Raw genomic sequence first — 17,068 nt, forward strand, 5'->3', positions numbered from 1 at the left:
TGTGTGAAGCCCATTTCTGGTGTCCCCTGTAATAATATTGCTGGAATATTGCGAATAGAGGCATAAACCTAACTCACACACTCACTCATACGAGGCAATACTATCCTTTAATGACATTTATCAATACAGAAAACTCTTTTATACAACAACATGATAACAACAACATAATAACAACACATTTATCCCCATGACCATGGGCTGCAAGCAACTGTTCATCAGTTGATTGGGTTATTGGACGTTATTAGATCTCACTGGTGTCAACAAAGTACAATATGAAGGGTGTTCCGTTACAATATGAACCCTTTGATATTATGTCGAGGAAAGGCTAGGTTCTAAATGGTAAATGAAAGAACATTATTGTTATTAAAATATAATATCACAGTCAAGCTTAATCTAATGAAATGACGGCGTCCTACGTCGGTGTTCATTGTTGTTTGTTTCTTTGTTTAACACAATACTCGGCAATACTTCAGCTGATTCAGCTGTATCCCGGGCTGTTTAGAAGGGAGATCTGTCTCTTTGAATACAAGAGTCCATCAGTGGGTCCACGACACTTTATTCGTAATTCAATTTGTACAGCTACATGGTGTTATAACAAGGGCTAGGCGGCATTTCGGGAGGCAATGGTCAGCCAACCTACCTAGCCGCTGTCAAGTCGACTAACACAAAGCATTATCTATTTCTCCCTAGGGATCGAATCCTGATCAGACTGTCACGTGTCGTATTTGTGACAGATGTGTGATCGGCCAGCGCCTCATCCACAATGTCTTGCTTCAGTGGCCAACCGGCCATTGCCTAACTGTGATATTATAGGCAGCTAATTTGCAAATGACTCTGTCTTGGTGGCCATGATGACAATGGTCAAGTTGCGTTGATTACCTTTCTATTGACAGCCGTGTCCTTACCTAGAGAGATATTCAATTTACATAACTCAAGGAATATTATTATTATTATTATATGATATTTATATAGCGCAAATATCCAGGCAACTAGTGCTTGCTCAAGGCGCTGGTAATCTCCCCTCGATCGTTGGATGTCAGTTTCAACGGCACATATATATCCCTAATAAACCCTTTTCCAAAATGCCTACGATAGCTGCTAACCAGCTATACATGTATTGGAAATTATTGGTTATATACGGCGATGTATAGCCCGAGTCGCAACAAGAACAACGAGACATGATCACATCACACCAGTTCTCCAACATCTACACTGGTTGCCAGTGCCGCAGCGGATCAAATACAAAGTTGTCCTGCTTGTGTTCAAGTGTCTCCACAATCAAGCCCCTCAGTATCTCTCCAGCATGATAACCAGATATCAACCTGTCAGATCTCTTCGATCCTCTCACCAGTTTCTCCTTCAGCCACCTGCACTAAAAACCAGTCGCATCACCAGCCGTTGTTTTCAAACTGCCGGACCAAACTTGTGGAATCAACTCCCACAACACCTGAGATCTAACCACGACCTGGACTCAATCAAATCACAGCTAAAGACTCATTACTTCCGTGAAGCATACAACATCTAACCTTCCATCAGAGTCTCAAGCGCTGCAGAGCAGTTTATTTCTGGATATGGCGCTATATAGGTTTTTCCATAGATAGATAGATAGATAGATGTGGACCTTGATGCTGATATAAAAACGTGTTATTGTAACCCAATTGCGTTGATCGATGCTCGTGATCCCGGTCACTGGATTGTCTGGTTCAGACTCGATTATTTGCATGCAAAATTGCTGAGTTTGGAGTTAGACAATAAACAAACGATATAAAAATGAATTCGATGAAAGTGTTCAAGAAACAAAACATAGAAACAGTATGTTATCTTCTAAGGCGAAAGAAAATTCTGAAATAGCATTTTATGTTTCTTGGAAACAGCCGTAAAATATTGGTTGCTGGCGTACAAAACATTAGCCATTGATCAGCGCCTTTGAAGCACAGTTTCCCACCCACAAGGTTACACATGCCCTGGCTGCCCAAGTTTCATCAGCCATACTTATTCAATTAACATTTGTTGTTTCATGTAACAAAATTCCGGACATTTCCCTAAGCTAGTATTGTGACATGGGTAGTGTTCTTATGCAAAAAGGAATCACTATGTGAGAGGCATTTTCCGCGGAATGTCCACGTGACAGAATAATACTCTGATGAAAATCCCTGCCGTTTGGCTATTCCTGGAACACAATGTAACGTAAAACCAATAGTGTCACTGAAAGTTCGTAGAGGATAAAGGAATGGCAATCAAAAGCTGATAAAATCATGAAATTGTCCTTATATTGTCCTTGTCCCAGATCAATGTACAGTTAACATACCTGGTGCCCCGCATCTATCTCCTCATGAAACATGTTGATGGTGTAGCGGTGGTCAGAGCAAAGATAAAGGGCTGAGGTATTTCACTCACTCACTCACTCACTCACTCACTCACTCACTCACTCACTCACTCACTCACTCACTCACTCACTCACTCACTCACTCACTCACTCACTCACTCACTCACTCACTCCTAAGTCAATTTAAACTTACCAGGATTTTTAAACGTAGTATTCTGGTTATTTTAATTTTGGCTGACATTTCTTACAATCGCCAGCAGCTGAAGGAATGGTGTAAGTCCAACTAGGGTCCATGCAGGTAGCAAAGGTACTGTAAGTCCCCATGGTCCCTAGTATGGTAATCTACCTTCAGTTGTTGGCGATCTATAGCCCGTTTTTATATTGTATCGTCCTCTGTAGTTAAACTGTTGTAGATTTAATTGCTAGTTTTAAATATATATCTGTGATAATCTAGTTGTGTTACTGCCATTCGTTGACAAGTGTTTATAATTCAATTTTTAATCATTATAAATCTATACCTTGTTTTAGTCACGATATGGCTGAAATATTGCCGATGTGACTTAAAATCTTACCTCACTCACTCACTCATGAAGATCCGGTCTTTAGTGAAAGCCGAATAACGGGATCGAGAGATCACACTCGCCGAAATAGCTGATGCATGTTATCGTATCCTCATGATGCGGCCCGGCTATTGACAAACCGAAGTGACACAGCAGCAACATTGCTGAGTGCGGCATAAAACAACAATCAAACAAAAACACTCGCCTAGCAGCCACTCAATCGTTAACCCGTCCTGTAACAGTGTGTGATAACGCTCAGTGGGCTGCCGTCACATCAGTGATAACACCAGATAACATAGCCCCTGCGATCTCAATACCTTTGATCCCAGCAAGTACAATGCAGTTTGAAAGGACAGGCCGCTTGAATATGTATAATTTTCTTGTACTGTCAGTATTGTGTAGTACCATCCTAGGTCTATGTAATTCAGCCGAACTATGTCATAAGGTGAGTTCCTGCTCATGTCGGAATTCAGAAGGACTGATCGATCTCGCGCCCCTTGCAAAGACCGACAACACAGCGGCGTGAGTACTGTGATGCTAACATTATATTCATATTTGTTTGTACCGCACTTCATATGGATCTCGTGTGATTGATTGATTGATTGATTGATATTTTTATGTCCCAAATTTATCTTACATCGTAAGAGACACACACGCTCACATGTAGCACGTAACATGGAATACGGACATCACTAAAACACATACACAAATGAGGCTGAGGGATAGCCTAGTGGTTAAGGCGTTCGCTTGTGACGCCGGGTTTGATTCCCTGGGAACAGAGTGTGAATCCAATTTCTGGTTCCCCTCGCCGTGATATTGCTGGAATATTGCTGGAATATTGCTAAACCAGCGTAAAACCAAACTCACGTACTCAAAGAGATAACAGAACAAATGACACTTACATGTAGTCATTAAAACGAAGCACTTTACAAGGCCCGATGTATCAGGAATTTTACTTAAGTACAGCTCCACGTAAGAATCATGCAAAATCGAGAATACTGGATAAGTCGAATATCAAGAATTTGGTTTAAAATTTCAGAATTTGATGACATCACTATATTAAACATCGTTGTGGATTTATTCTAAGATATGTGCGCTAGTTTTCGTGTACTCTAATATTTCCCCAAGATCAATGTGAGGTAGACGAGCAACGATCTCCATTCGCTTGCATAGTAAAGTACTGTTACTTTGAAACCAGATTTGGAATAACAGCAAATATGTGGCATATACCGAAGTATATTTACATATAAAAGAAGCCGTAATCGAACCTTTTCCGTCATAAAAAGTACGTAAAGTTCTAATTTGCGATGAAAATGTTAATCTAAACGTGAGCGAGCGACATTTCATCATTCAGATGTCGTTCTTGCCAAGAAGGGTACAGGGCACTTACAGGGCACTACTGCAAAATGGCTGATATAAGGAGAGGAAGGCCCTCTTTATTCTTAATATTTGCGCTGCACTGATTTAAATGCACGAAAGGTGACTGATACAAAAAATGGCGGGCCCTCTTTATGCTTAATATTGACCTTTTGCAGACGAAAGGCAGAAGGTAATACTTAGAAAGTTTCGGTATAGGACCGAAGAAATCAGTTTTTCGTTCGTGTTGTTAAAGCCGGCGAATATACGTATCAATGTAATATACAAAGATACGAGGGAAGATAAAACTGCGGGCCATTGCCATGGAGCAAATAGCGTTGAATTGCCAAAAACATCCTTAGAAAGGGCAAGAAATCGGGCCTTACACCAATAATCTCCTTTGTAAATATTTTTTCTTAGCTCATATACCGAAAAAAAACTATTCTCAGCTTTGCAGAAAGCATAGAGCATTTTTCTATTACGATTGAACAGGATTTATGAGAACTATTTCAATTCTTTTTTTGTACCTGCCAACCGGATTCGTCAGTCATTTAACGTCATCATGACGTCATAAAATTACATGTGACGTCATGTCGTAGCAACGATAGTGCATATAAGAACTGCAAAAATTAAAAAATATGTGCTAAGTGTTTCGGATTTGCAGGTGTTATTGATTATTTTTTTAGCAAAGATGATGGAATGTCAAACCTTTGGCTAACGCATTACAAATCTTCTGACATAAATTAAGATATACTCATCGGAAACATCGTGGTGTTTTTACACCTCGTTATGGACGCAGTAAGAGCTTTGGTTGCAGAATGGATACCTAAAAACTCTTACATAGTGTTGCCTCCTTTCAGATTCTCTGACCTGTTGGACTCTGCTGGCTACTACAAGTATTCCTGGAACCCATGTCACCCATTTACAGAGGGCACCTGCATTGGCGTCGCGGTAAAGTACTGGACTTAGATTTTCGAGGCTCTCCTAGTGTTAAGATGGTCCTAAGTGCCATACATTAGCATTAACTTAACACTATCTTAGCTCTAAGAGAGCTTCGAACATCTAGGCCCTGGATTTCATTACCAGGCGTGCGTGCGTGAGTGAGTGTGTGCGTGCGATTTTGCGTGTTTCTCTGTGTTAATGCGTGTGTGCTGGTGCGTGACCTTGTACATGTGCGTGTCTGTGTCTGGGCGTGTTAAGAAGGGGGACGGGGTCCTTCCAGCTCATTGGTTAAAATAGTTTGCTTCTGAAGCTTGGGAGCGGGCTATTCAATGTATTGGTGCTTCAATATATGTGCTGCCCATTTCTGGTGTCCAGTGTCATGGTGTAATTCATTATATTCCTTGGGGTGGCCTAGTTGTTATATCGTTGGCTCGTCACGCTGAAGATCAGGGTTCGATTCCCTACATGGGTACAATGTGTGAAGCCCATTTCTGGTGTCCCCGCCGTGATATTGCTGGAATATTGCTAAAAGCGGCGTAAAACCATATTCATCTGGCCACTCACTCATAACCTTCCTCGTGAGTGACTTGGGGTCTACGCTACTTTTAATAACATGTATATTGCATGATGGCGTAATACCACACAGTATTGTTCCATGTGTAAGTACCACTGACATGCAGAGATGTACTTAAACCTAAACGTGCAGTCAAGAGAGGATCTTCCACACCCCTTTAAACAACCGCTTAAAATGGCCAGTGGCTCGATCGGCCAGAGTGTGAAGTTCTACTCTCCTTCGCCGTGATGTGCTGGGGTATTGCTGAAAGTGGCTTTAAGTACAATTTACTCACTTATGCCATTACACCGAACCCATTACACTGAGGTTTATGGTTGGTTCAGACATATTAAGTTTTTTGTGACGATAAGGTCTCTTACAGGATTGCCTCGCTTCTGTTTTCAGGGTTGTCAGCAAGACACGAATAGTGGAGACTTCACGAGTATTGGCAAGCAGGACACTGCACAGTTTATAAATGACGTGTCAGATGGTCTTCAGATTCAGTACACAGACGGGGCGAAGTAGGTTATTGTTGGTTTGTTTGTTGTTTTACGCCGCACTCAACAATATTCCAGCTATATGGCGGCGGTCTGTAAACAATCGAGTCTGAACCAGACAATCCAGTCATTAACACAATGAGCATCGATCTAAGCACAATGACATGTGTGGACCAAGTCTGCGAGCCTGGGCGCCTGTGATCTCGACAGTTGCCTCTTACCGAGAAAAATCGGGTTGCTGAAGGCCAATTATAACCCGGACCTTCACGGGTAACAAAGTAAGTTAACCCGTTGGATTCGGGTTGAGCGAAGTGAGCCCGTAATATGGTTAAATCGTCACCTCATATCGCCGAAGGCCCCGATTCGATTCCTTATTCTTCATGCTCCTCATCGTGATATTGCTGAAATATTGCTGAAAGCTTAATAAAACTCTTTTCACTCATTCATGGTATTTCCCATGAGGATAGAGAGCGAACACACTTTAACTGTTTTGTTGTTGACGCATCCATGGCATCCAATGTCCGTTACTGATAATGTGTCAGGGATGTTGGGGTAGTGCAGTGGTTAAAGCTTTCGTAATTCGTCACTTCGAAGACCCGGGTTTGATTCCCTACATGAATACAATGTGTGAAGACCATTTCTCACGTCCCCCGCCGTGATATTCAATCACTCACTGCTGATAATGTTTCAATTAATAGAGCGCTCTCTGTGACGTTGAAGTGTGACAAAATGGAGACCGGTAAACTTGACGTGAAGGGGGAAATTCCAGCCGGGAGCCAGCAATATGTACGTAAACACTACATTTTACAGTAACGTGTAATGTGTAAATGAAATACGTTGTAAGCTTATTTGTAGGGATTGTCAATGGACGTAAATGAAGCGATAGTAAAAGTCTAAAGCAGTTGTGTCAATATTGTAAATGGAGTTATGTCCCTTTGATTTTGACAAGGCAGTATTGATCGTTCGGGACGTTTCGGGAAGGCACAGTTTCCAGAATGCCAGCTTTTCCAATATAAGAGGTAAAAAAGGGCAATTTCGTGCCTTTGCAACCCGGTCGGAATTGTCTCATTTCTTGGTGCCTGTACTTCGGAATTTTAACTTTTTGGAATGATAGAAACAAAGAGTATCATCAAATGTTTGCCTGTTTCAGTATTTAACTCTTCACAGTAAGCACGCGTGTCCTGGGACCGGAGGGGGAGGGGGACCTAGTGCTGTTTCCATTGGAACCATTGTAGTAATTGCGTAAGTTGTTCACTTAATGTTCCTTTAGGTTGCACCCATAATGCATTCAAAACAATACTGTTCAGAGTTGCGGCCCTTTGTCGTGCCAGGATCTTTGGCCTCTGTGCTCACTCGTGTTTTTCAGTTTAACAGTCTCAGTACGATCAGTGTAACTGAGAGATTATTTTCATTTTAATCTATTTCATCTGACACTCTGTAAAACATAATATCTTTCAAAGGAGGCATTAAGACCAGCTCAGTCACGATGAAGTCCTAAATCCAAAGGTATTTAGCTCTTGAACATATACTTTAGTAAAATGCCTATTTGGGATTCACTCACTGACCGTATTCATAATCTTTTGACCACAAAATGAGAAGGGCGTTGGGGAAGCCCAGTGGTTAAAGCGTTCACCCTCCATGCCGAAGACCCGGGTTCGATTCCCCACATGGGTACAATGTGTGAAAGCCATTTCTGGTGGCCGAAATTGCTGGAATATTGCGAAAAACTAAATTCACGCACTCACACACAATGAGAACATTAGGATTACGAAATTCATAGATTTATGACAAGACACACATGTCGTTATGTGTTTTTAGCAGCTGACGATGTATCAGATTGTTCAAAAAGAATGTTGCAGCATACAATGTCCCTGCAACGAAATGAAAACGTTATGACAAATGCTTGATGTTAATTCTTCAGAATATCAGGATGTGTGATCTTGTACATCATCGGAGGGGTCATCTTCCAGAAGTTTGTACGGAAGGCCTCAGGAGCCGAACTCCTCCCCAACTACAGTTTCTGGTCCTCAGTGTTCGGAGCCATACATGTAGGTGTCACGTGGCTGAAGGATGTGGTAGAAAGCACTTAACACGTGACTTTGTTTGTGTGGCTCGTGTGTATGTAATTTGACTTGGAGGTAGCGTTTAACTGGCGTGCGTAACATGTACGTGGCTCGTCACAGGTGTGCATGTGTGCGTGTGTGTGTGTGTGTGTGTGTGTGTGTGTGTGTGTGTGTGTGTGTGTGTGATGTACGAGGCGTGTCACTGGAATGAAGGACATGTCTCTGTCTGTCTTTCTGTGTGTGATATGTATGATGTGTCACTGAACTGCAGGACGCGTATGTGTGTGTGTGTGTGCGTGTGTGTATCTGAGATGTAGGTGGCGTTTCACTAGTGTGGCATGTATATGGGGCACGTTATGTAGCTGTTTGTCACGTAGATGGCACGTCTCTGGTTCCGGAGGGCATGTAGTGGCGTGTCATGCGTGTTTCATGTTGGTGACACGCCACGTTTGTGATTGACATAAGGTGGCGTGTCATGCGTGTTTCATGTTGGTGACACGCCAAGTTTGTGATTGACATGTAGTGGCGTGTCATGCGTGTTTCATGTTGGTGACACGCCACGTTTGTGTGTTTCATGTGCGTGGTGACACGCCAAGTTTGTGATTGACATGTAGTGGCGTGTCATGCGTGTTTCATGTTGGTGACACGCCAAGTTTGTGATTGACATGTAGTGGCGTGTCATGCGTGTTTCATGTTGGTGACACGCCACGTTTGTGATTGACATGTAGTGGTGTGCCATGCGTGTTTCATGTTGGTGACACGCCACGTTTGTGATTGACATGTATTGGCGTGTCGTGTTATTTGTGCATGGGGAGACGGTTGCAGGGTGAGCCCAAGTGGCTTAACTTCCAATTTCAGAAGCATGAGTGATTTCCACCCTTTGCTTCCCCTCATGAAGCCCATTTCTGGTGTTCTCCGCCGTGATATTGCTAGAATATTGCTAAAAGCGGCGTAAATTTACTCTCCTCCATACCCGTGAAGATTTGATCTTGAACAACCCATCCTTGTGGTAATTTCAGAAGATTTAGTGATTTCCAGCTTTTGAATCAAGTTGTCCCCTCGTTTTGTCAACGGTTCAATAGACCAATTCCTATTTGAAGCTGAATTGCAGGTCGATCTGAACCAAACACTCAGATCTAATCTGGTATCAGTGCTTCAAAACTATCTGAATCAATATATCGATCGTTATGGCTTTGAGTTGAATCATAATCCATGTGTCCTGTGCTATATGTACAAATGCAAAGGCATCTCGACAATGGCGATTCTATCAATTATTGACGCTTTTAAACGTACACAATAACAGTTATACAATATTTCAACATCGATTCCAACGCGCGTGATCCTTTGAAAGGGCCTGAATATAGCTGAATAAAGATGAGTTACTGTTGTCAATAAGGTAGCGTTTGTAGGCTAGAGTCCCCACATGCAATATAAATATTCAAAGGCAAAGATATTAATATCAATATTTTCGAACTCACAAGTCTGGTTTTTTTAGACAATTTAAACTACACCACACTTACTGGCGTGGGCGGTGGAACACATATTCATTTTATGGGTTTTACTTTTACCACTTATACTGTTTATCGCCATTTCAACAGTTTGTTACAAACACTCTACTTCAAGCTTCAGCAATTAGGTTGATCTATGTCTGTTTGATGGGTTCTTTTGTTTGTCACACATGTTATCTCCATTTCAAAGTGTAATCTCTACAATGTTTCATTTTCCGATGGATATGTTTTCTATTGATAGCGGCATGTTAGCGTGGCAAAGGCATGTTCAAATTTTACAGAAAGTGAAAGACAGTTTTGAAGTAGCTGGAAGCTTTATTTCTTTTTACATAACAGGCATGAAGATACCCACCCTTTCCGCCACACCATTCGGTTATCCTTGATACAGCATAACGTCTCCCGCTCTCGTTCAAACGTCAAACGTTTCGTTGTGCATCAGTAAGATGTAATATGAAGATAAATAATCCTGTACAGTCATATATTCAGTTCACCATAACGTTCACTAATTGTCAGTAGTTTGTAAATCTACATTGATTCACTGAGTTTAATAGTCAAACAATCATGCATGTATCTTCCATTGTTAGTCACATGTGGCGCTGTACAAAGGCAGAGTTGCGTCCCCTACAATGTATACGTGAAGACCACATATACCTGCGATTGTCGGTTATAAATCCAGATTCGAATTGATCATTGCTCTTGGTCCGTTACACCAAATAATTAAATAAGGTTTGCTCGTAAGGTCGTGCAGTGTTGCGTCTCTAACAAGCGTGACAGAACCCTCTGATCTCTGGTTCGAATTCCCGACTCCTCAATATATGTTTGTCCTGATATCTCAATTCGGGCCTTCCTTCCACATCAGTCTGCCACCATGTGGTACAACTGAAGTATTATTCAAAGCTAATATTCTAAAAACTTAAACCACTCACTCTCCCACTTGTTTCCAGGCAGGTGTTCTGTTCGTGTTCCGGTGCGGCAAAGGAAATAGAGTTTATTCTGAAATATGACGGTTATCGGACTAGTCCCTGTCATGATATCCAAAGGTACAGACGCTTTGTAATGAACGTCAAGCAGCAAAATGATTTTGCCATTGAACTACCAACTATGAAGATGTCATACCAAGGCAGTCATGATCAACGTACCTTCGAGGGACCAGTCAATGAACCAGCGCCAGATAACGCCGTATTCTTCATGGGATACAGTGCCATTTGTGGCTTCCTGTGGATACTACACTACCGGGCAAAAGAAAATACACGCCATGTGAGTGAATGAATGAGTGAGTGAGTTAATATTTAGCGTCGCATCGACAATTTTTCAGCCATATCGTGACGATCATTGTTGATGGCGGCTAGAAATGATATAGGTATCATATTGGTATCATTGCTGTTTTGTTCTTGATGTATTGGATCATTTTCAGCGTTCCAGTGAATGAAACGTTATGTTTTCGAAAAATGTCCAAAATGTTTACTATATTTTGCTCGGCAGTGAATACTCACAATCATGGGCATGGCTCAGTTTCATTCATTCACATGAAACCGGTTAAATGTCACTCAGAAAAATAAAATGGGTTATGCGTCATCATGATTGGCTAATTAACGCCTACGTGTGTAGTGTAGCTAAAACAATAAGCACAAAGGGATATGTGTAGCTGGGTCCAACAAATGTACCACAAATTCACTGTCTCAGGGATTACTGACAATGACGAATATAATCAAGGGAGGACTTTATATTCACAGAAACTAATAATATATATCGGAGATAACAGTGTTCGGTGAAGTATAGATTCCAGTATGTTTGGGGGTTAGTCAGATCCGGGATCGAACCTAGACTCTCAGTGAGGCAACATACAAAGTCAGCGATCTAACCCACTCAGCCACCGTGCATCCAGAAAATGGAAGTCTAGATCACATACTTTGTGTACTCATCTGACAAGTGTAAATTGCCGAGGCTGTGAATACATGTTGCCTTTCAGAAAGTGACCACGTGCGATCCAAAATTACGGCATATGTGGACCCAAGAGGAAGTCAATCATTTCGCTGTCTGAGCTGACTTCTTTAGGTCTGCCAGGAATCTTTCCGCGTACCGGAATATGAGTGAGTTTATCAGCACCAAAGCTGTGCCAGAAGGTTTTACCAACGTGGTTAACGTCTAAAATCGGATGAGTGAATGAATCTCCACCAGAGTTCAGTTTTACACCGCTATTAGCAATATTCCATAAATGGGGTTCACACATTGTACCCATGTAGGGAATCGAACTCGGGTCTTCGGCGTGACTAGTGAACGTCATTGTCGATATATGAACGTCATTGTCGATATTAGTTCTGGGTATCTTTCGCATGCATGAGTGCACACGCATGCATTTTGTAGAAAAAAACCAGCATGATAACCATGACAACAGGAACACATTTATTACGGATTCTTACAAAGCATGTAATTTATCAGTAGATACGCCGTTTCTAATGGTATCACCAATTCTTTCGCTATCTGTATTGTCCAACGTGGACAAATGTAATATGATGATAATGCACCTAAACAACTCATCGGAATAACAGATGTCTTAATAATAGATCATCTGCTTTGATCATCCTGTTTTCTTTAACACGAAAATCAGTCGTATATTAAATTGATATTTGCATGATTGTAAAACAACAACATGGGCATCTTGCATGTTAAACATTTTGTTACAATATTGATTTGGCAACGTCGGGCAAAATACCAAATGTATTTGATACAAATCCTTTCCTTTTTATGATTAAACAAAAATCACCTGATTGCCTACTGACATCAAAGCATTGATCAATCACAACAATGTGATTATTACAAGACACTTCGTAATTCCGATCACTTGACATATCGCTTATTTAATCAAGCGTTTCTCGGAGTAATAATAACTGTGGTTGGCTTTTGAAACAAGTCGACTTTTATGTTTTCCAAGTAACAGTCTGAGATCTAACAATATTTGTCATGACAGATCTTTTGTTGAAGACAAATGACATGTTGTTAGGATTTATTAACGGTATACGAGTATTTGTTGGTACCTAGAACACTAAATTACAGGTAACTAAAATTACAAAACTATATATATTTTATCCATCGGTTACCACAGGCACTGAATATATCTTGTTGTTGCATCGTGTATATCAACAGACTACTATATACACATATAGTTTTGTAAGCGCTGGTTTCCCTAGCAAAAGGTGTTCCATTAGTCTGAATTATATAAGTGTATGTAAAGTGTTACCTGCTAAACAAACAGAAGTGGAAGGTTTGCCCCTTGGAATACAGTGAGGGTAGTAACACACCCACCTCTTGACATCCAGCATACTACTGAATCTGTCTTCGCATCCGACTAATGACTCGTCACACAAGAAATTTTTTCATGATTTACAAAATTTACAATTTTGTTAAGTTCAAATATACAAACTGTAACTATCTTGTAAATTGCATCTTACAAAATTGTAAATATCTTGTAAATTTCATCTTTACAAACTGTAAATATCTTGTAAATCTCCTCTTTACAATTTACAATTTTATCAAATTAGACTTTTTCTGCAATGCGAGTGTTTACAGTTGATACAATTAATTAGATTTATTTGTTTGCCAATCTTTGAGAGAAACAAGATTGCAGTATTATATGTATCATTGCAATACTGATAACCGTGTACGCGAAAAGTATTTAGTGGAATCCACATCCTGCATTGCTCTCTGTGAAAACTCTAAAAACTGTGTCAAAAGCATAAAGCTTATTTCTTTGTGAAATGTGTTAAATTCTCGACAATATCTTAACTTATTGTCAATGTGCTTAAGAATGTGCTAAACATAATATTTATTTAATTTAAATTTTTAATATTACAGTCATCCTTGAAATATAAATTGTAACACCAATATTGTTGGTTATTCTATGTATAAGACTGATTAAGGCAGTTTATGAATGTTGAAGGGTGAACCAGGCTAAACTTCAAACCCACTCAACCATAAAGTGAATGAACCGTAAGCACATTAGGAACATCCCCGGAATACGAAACCGGAGTTGTCACCGTCAATCAACAACTGATGACCATCTGTACCCGCATGGGTTTAAAGATCAACACATGAAACTTCATCTAGGAACCTACTCAATGGATTCTTCCGCTTCCGGTTCTGTCTCACTGATGATCACACCTTAATTTTTGAATGTTTGTCGAAAGATAGAAAACTTTATTTTTCATGTTTGTTGCCATTGCAACTGTTATGTACACAGACGCTACTAAGATGTATGTTTCCCACATCCAGGTGATAGCGTCAACTGTCAACTATCGATACCTTCTCCTGGTGCTCACATCCTTCTGTCACACACGAAGACCATACTGACACGTCGACAGGGACCATCATCCTCACAACTGGAACAAAACACATTGGAGTAACATATATTTCGTTTGTTTGTCTGTTGGTGCAATATGTCATCTACAGGGCCACGGTCTGAAAAGAATCGAAACTGAACCAGACAATTCAATTTCTGGCATCATGAGCATCGATCTATGCAATTATGGTTCGATGACTTGTGGCGATCAAGTCAGCGAAGCTGACCATCCGTTCCCACCTGACAACCATGGGTTGAAGAAGATTCTACACGGGGAGATGCAACAGAAACAAGACTAGCTCTTTGATTCAAGGTAAACATGTACTCGAGTATATATTACGCAGCAGCACAGAAATAAGGTTCACGTTTCATATGTTCCAACACCTACAAACGGCGGCGGGGTAGCAAAGTGGTTAAAGCGTTAGCCTAAAACCCGGGTTGGGATCCACACATGGGTACAATGTGTGAAGCCCATTTCTGGTGTCCCCCGCAGTAATATTTTTGGAATATTGTTAAAAGAGGCGTAAAACCATACTCACTCACTATGAACGTAAAAAGGATAGGGCGGTGGAGTAGCATAGTGGTTAAAGCGTTGGTTTATCACGCCGAAGACCCGGGTTCGATTCCCCACATGGGTACAATGTGTGTACAAGTTGGAATATTGCTAAAAGCAGCGTAAAGCCATACTCACTCACTCACTCACTGTGAACGTACAAATGAATATTGTTTCACAGCAGTATTTTGCAAAGCTTGGTTCCTATTAACATAACCTGCTTCAATGTATATTTATGTACCGACAAACGCTTGTCTTAACAACACAAATGCCCTAGGCCTGACCGGAAACCGTGGAATTGAAACAAAACGAAGCAATCAAGAAACTAAAAATTCCATGTGGTTTCTTGGCGGGTCAATGTGCTATTTTTTTCGCTTCATCAAATATAACTTAGTGAATGTTTGTTTGTTTTACGTCGTGTTCAACATTACTATTTTATGACAAGGACATCTCAATAATAGATTCCTTGGGATACATTGACAAGCATCAACCATGCCAGCAAGCATGACCACCCGATGCCATTCCTATTCCTACGACCAGGATCTTACTTAAGACCCATCAAATATCCGGGCTGGAATTGGTCTTCAGCGCCACATGCTTGCCTTAAGAGGCGACTAACGGGATTGGATGGTCAGGCTCTCTGACTTGTTTGACACGTGTCGTCGTATCCCCATTGCGTAGATCGATGCTCATGATATTGATCACTGGTTTCTCTGGTTCAGACTCGATTATTTACAGACCGCCGCCATACAGCTGGAATATTGCTGAGTGCGGCGTTAAAAAAAGCAAACAAACCAACTCGGATCTTAACGGGTCTTAGAATGGTACCTTGTAAATATTACTACTTGCCTTCTCGTAATAGTTACATCCAGGTTTGGGCTTGAGTTGATCACACGTGCCGTCTGTGGGTTCTGTAGAGAGTTGACAGGCAGTAACGTTGTCAATCGTGCAGTAGTTAAAGGACAGACACTTCGGGTATACGAGACACTCCAACACGCACTCCGTCAGGGACGACACTGGTACAATCCCGACAATAACTTCATCAAACACATGTTCCCTTCTGCAAGATGGTTCCCCGGAAAACAGCCCCTGAAAGACCGTTCCAGAGCACCCCGCCATCAGAAGGAACACCACGAACAGAGTCTTCATGATACCACGTCCGTTGGTTCTACCTTCTTCAAGGTTTCTGAAGCCCAAATGACCAACAGAAATCAAAGCCCGTCACAGTACTCACGATGAATCGGTTTGTGGTTGCTCAATGAATCTCACCATGACTATTGACCTTCTTGTATTATGGTAAGTGCTGCAATGGCCCTAGCGTGAAAGTAGGACTCTGAACAAAGTACTTCAGAGAGGTTACCTTTTTATTCAATTATGAATTCGCAACTTGAAATCAATATCAATATCTGAGGGGCAGTTATAATATCGACTATTTATTGACATCATCAAACCAACCAGTAGAAAGAGAAAAGCTTATTTTCCTGTTGTTGATTGATTTTGGATAAACTTGTTTGTTTATAATTGATTTATTAATCAATCCACGAATAGAGTACGCGTGTTCTGCATTAACTGATCCAAGGTGATTATAGCGTATAAGCTTCGGTAGGGGAATACTTGTAGTCACCTACCATCAACGGTACTTAGTCACTCAGTACCACGTAAAAGATAAAAGGATTGTTAATTGGTAAAATGTTGATATTATTTGTTTGTTTGTTTGTTGATGTTAATCTAAACGCTGCACTGAGCAACATTTAGCAATATGACGGGAATCTGTAAACAATAGAGACTGCACCAGACCAGGCAAAATTCCCGTGATCATTGATAAAACGATCGAATATCACTTTTATCTCGAATTTCGAGTAACTCGACAGAATCTTCAGGATGGCGAACAAATGCGAACGTAAAGTGTAAGCTAAGTGTATGCTTAGCGTAAACTAAGTGTAAACTAAGTGTAAGCTAAGCAATATTTTACTCACAACATAAAGTCTCAGACTGGGTTATTTAAGAAATGCAAATATTTGAGAACTTTTAAAAATATAACACGCCGCTTGTCAACATGATGCACGACGGTAGCCAGTGAAAAGTTTTTTTCGTTCACACCTCTTTATTTCAGGGGCAGTGTGGTAGACAAGTAGTTTGAGCGTTCGCTCATCACGCTGAGGATCCGGTTTGATTCCCCACATGGGTACGTTGTGTGAAGCCCATTCTGGTGTCTCCCACCGTAATATTGCTGGAATATTGCTGTCACTCATTGTGAGTGTCGTCTTGTGTCATATATAACATACAGTGATCTCACTCCAGGCAGGGGTGTCCCGTTTGTCACGCAGCAATTCACTGTGCAGAGTTTCGTCCCTTGAGACACGACAGGAATCTG

The 17,068-nt window shown here is 41.0% G+C and overlaps 1 protein-coding gene across 2 annotated transcripts; it reads left to right on the forward strand.

Moving 5' to 3' along the window:
• The first annotated feature begins 3,200 nt into the window (after window positions 1-3,200).
• Window positions 3,201-11,380, forward strand: LOC124280960. 2 transcript variants are annotated; one of them, XM_046716981.1, is made up of 7 exons: window positions 3,201-3,408; window positions 5,103-5,193; window positions 6,143-6,258; window positions 6,933-7,020; window positions 7,385-7,476; window positions 8,156-8,286; window positions 10,754-11,380. In XM_046716981.1, the coding sequence occupies exons 1-7, from the start codon at window positions 3,224-3,226 to the stop codon at window positions 10,807-10,809; spliced, it is 759 nt and encodes a 252-aa protein (XP_046572937.1). In that variant the 5' UTR covers window positions 3,201-3,223; the 3' UTR covers window positions 10,810-11,380. The 2 variants fall into 2 exon arrangements, with proteins under 2 accessions (XP_046572937.1, XP_046572929.1); XM_046716973.1 differs by having other exon boundaries at window positions 8,156-8,282; window positions 10,750-11,380.
• Window positions 11,381-17,068: the final 5,688 nt, after the last annotated feature.

This window comes from Haliotis rubra, unplaced genomic scaffold (genome assembly GCF_003918875.1).
Source record: "Haliotis rubra isolate DU_JTF1 unplaced genomic scaffold, ASM391887v1 Scf108, whole genome shotgun sequence".
NCBI classification, from domain to species: domain Eukaryota; kingdom Metazoa; phylum Mollusca; class Gastropoda; order Lepetellida; family Haliotidae; genus Haliotis; species Haliotis rubra.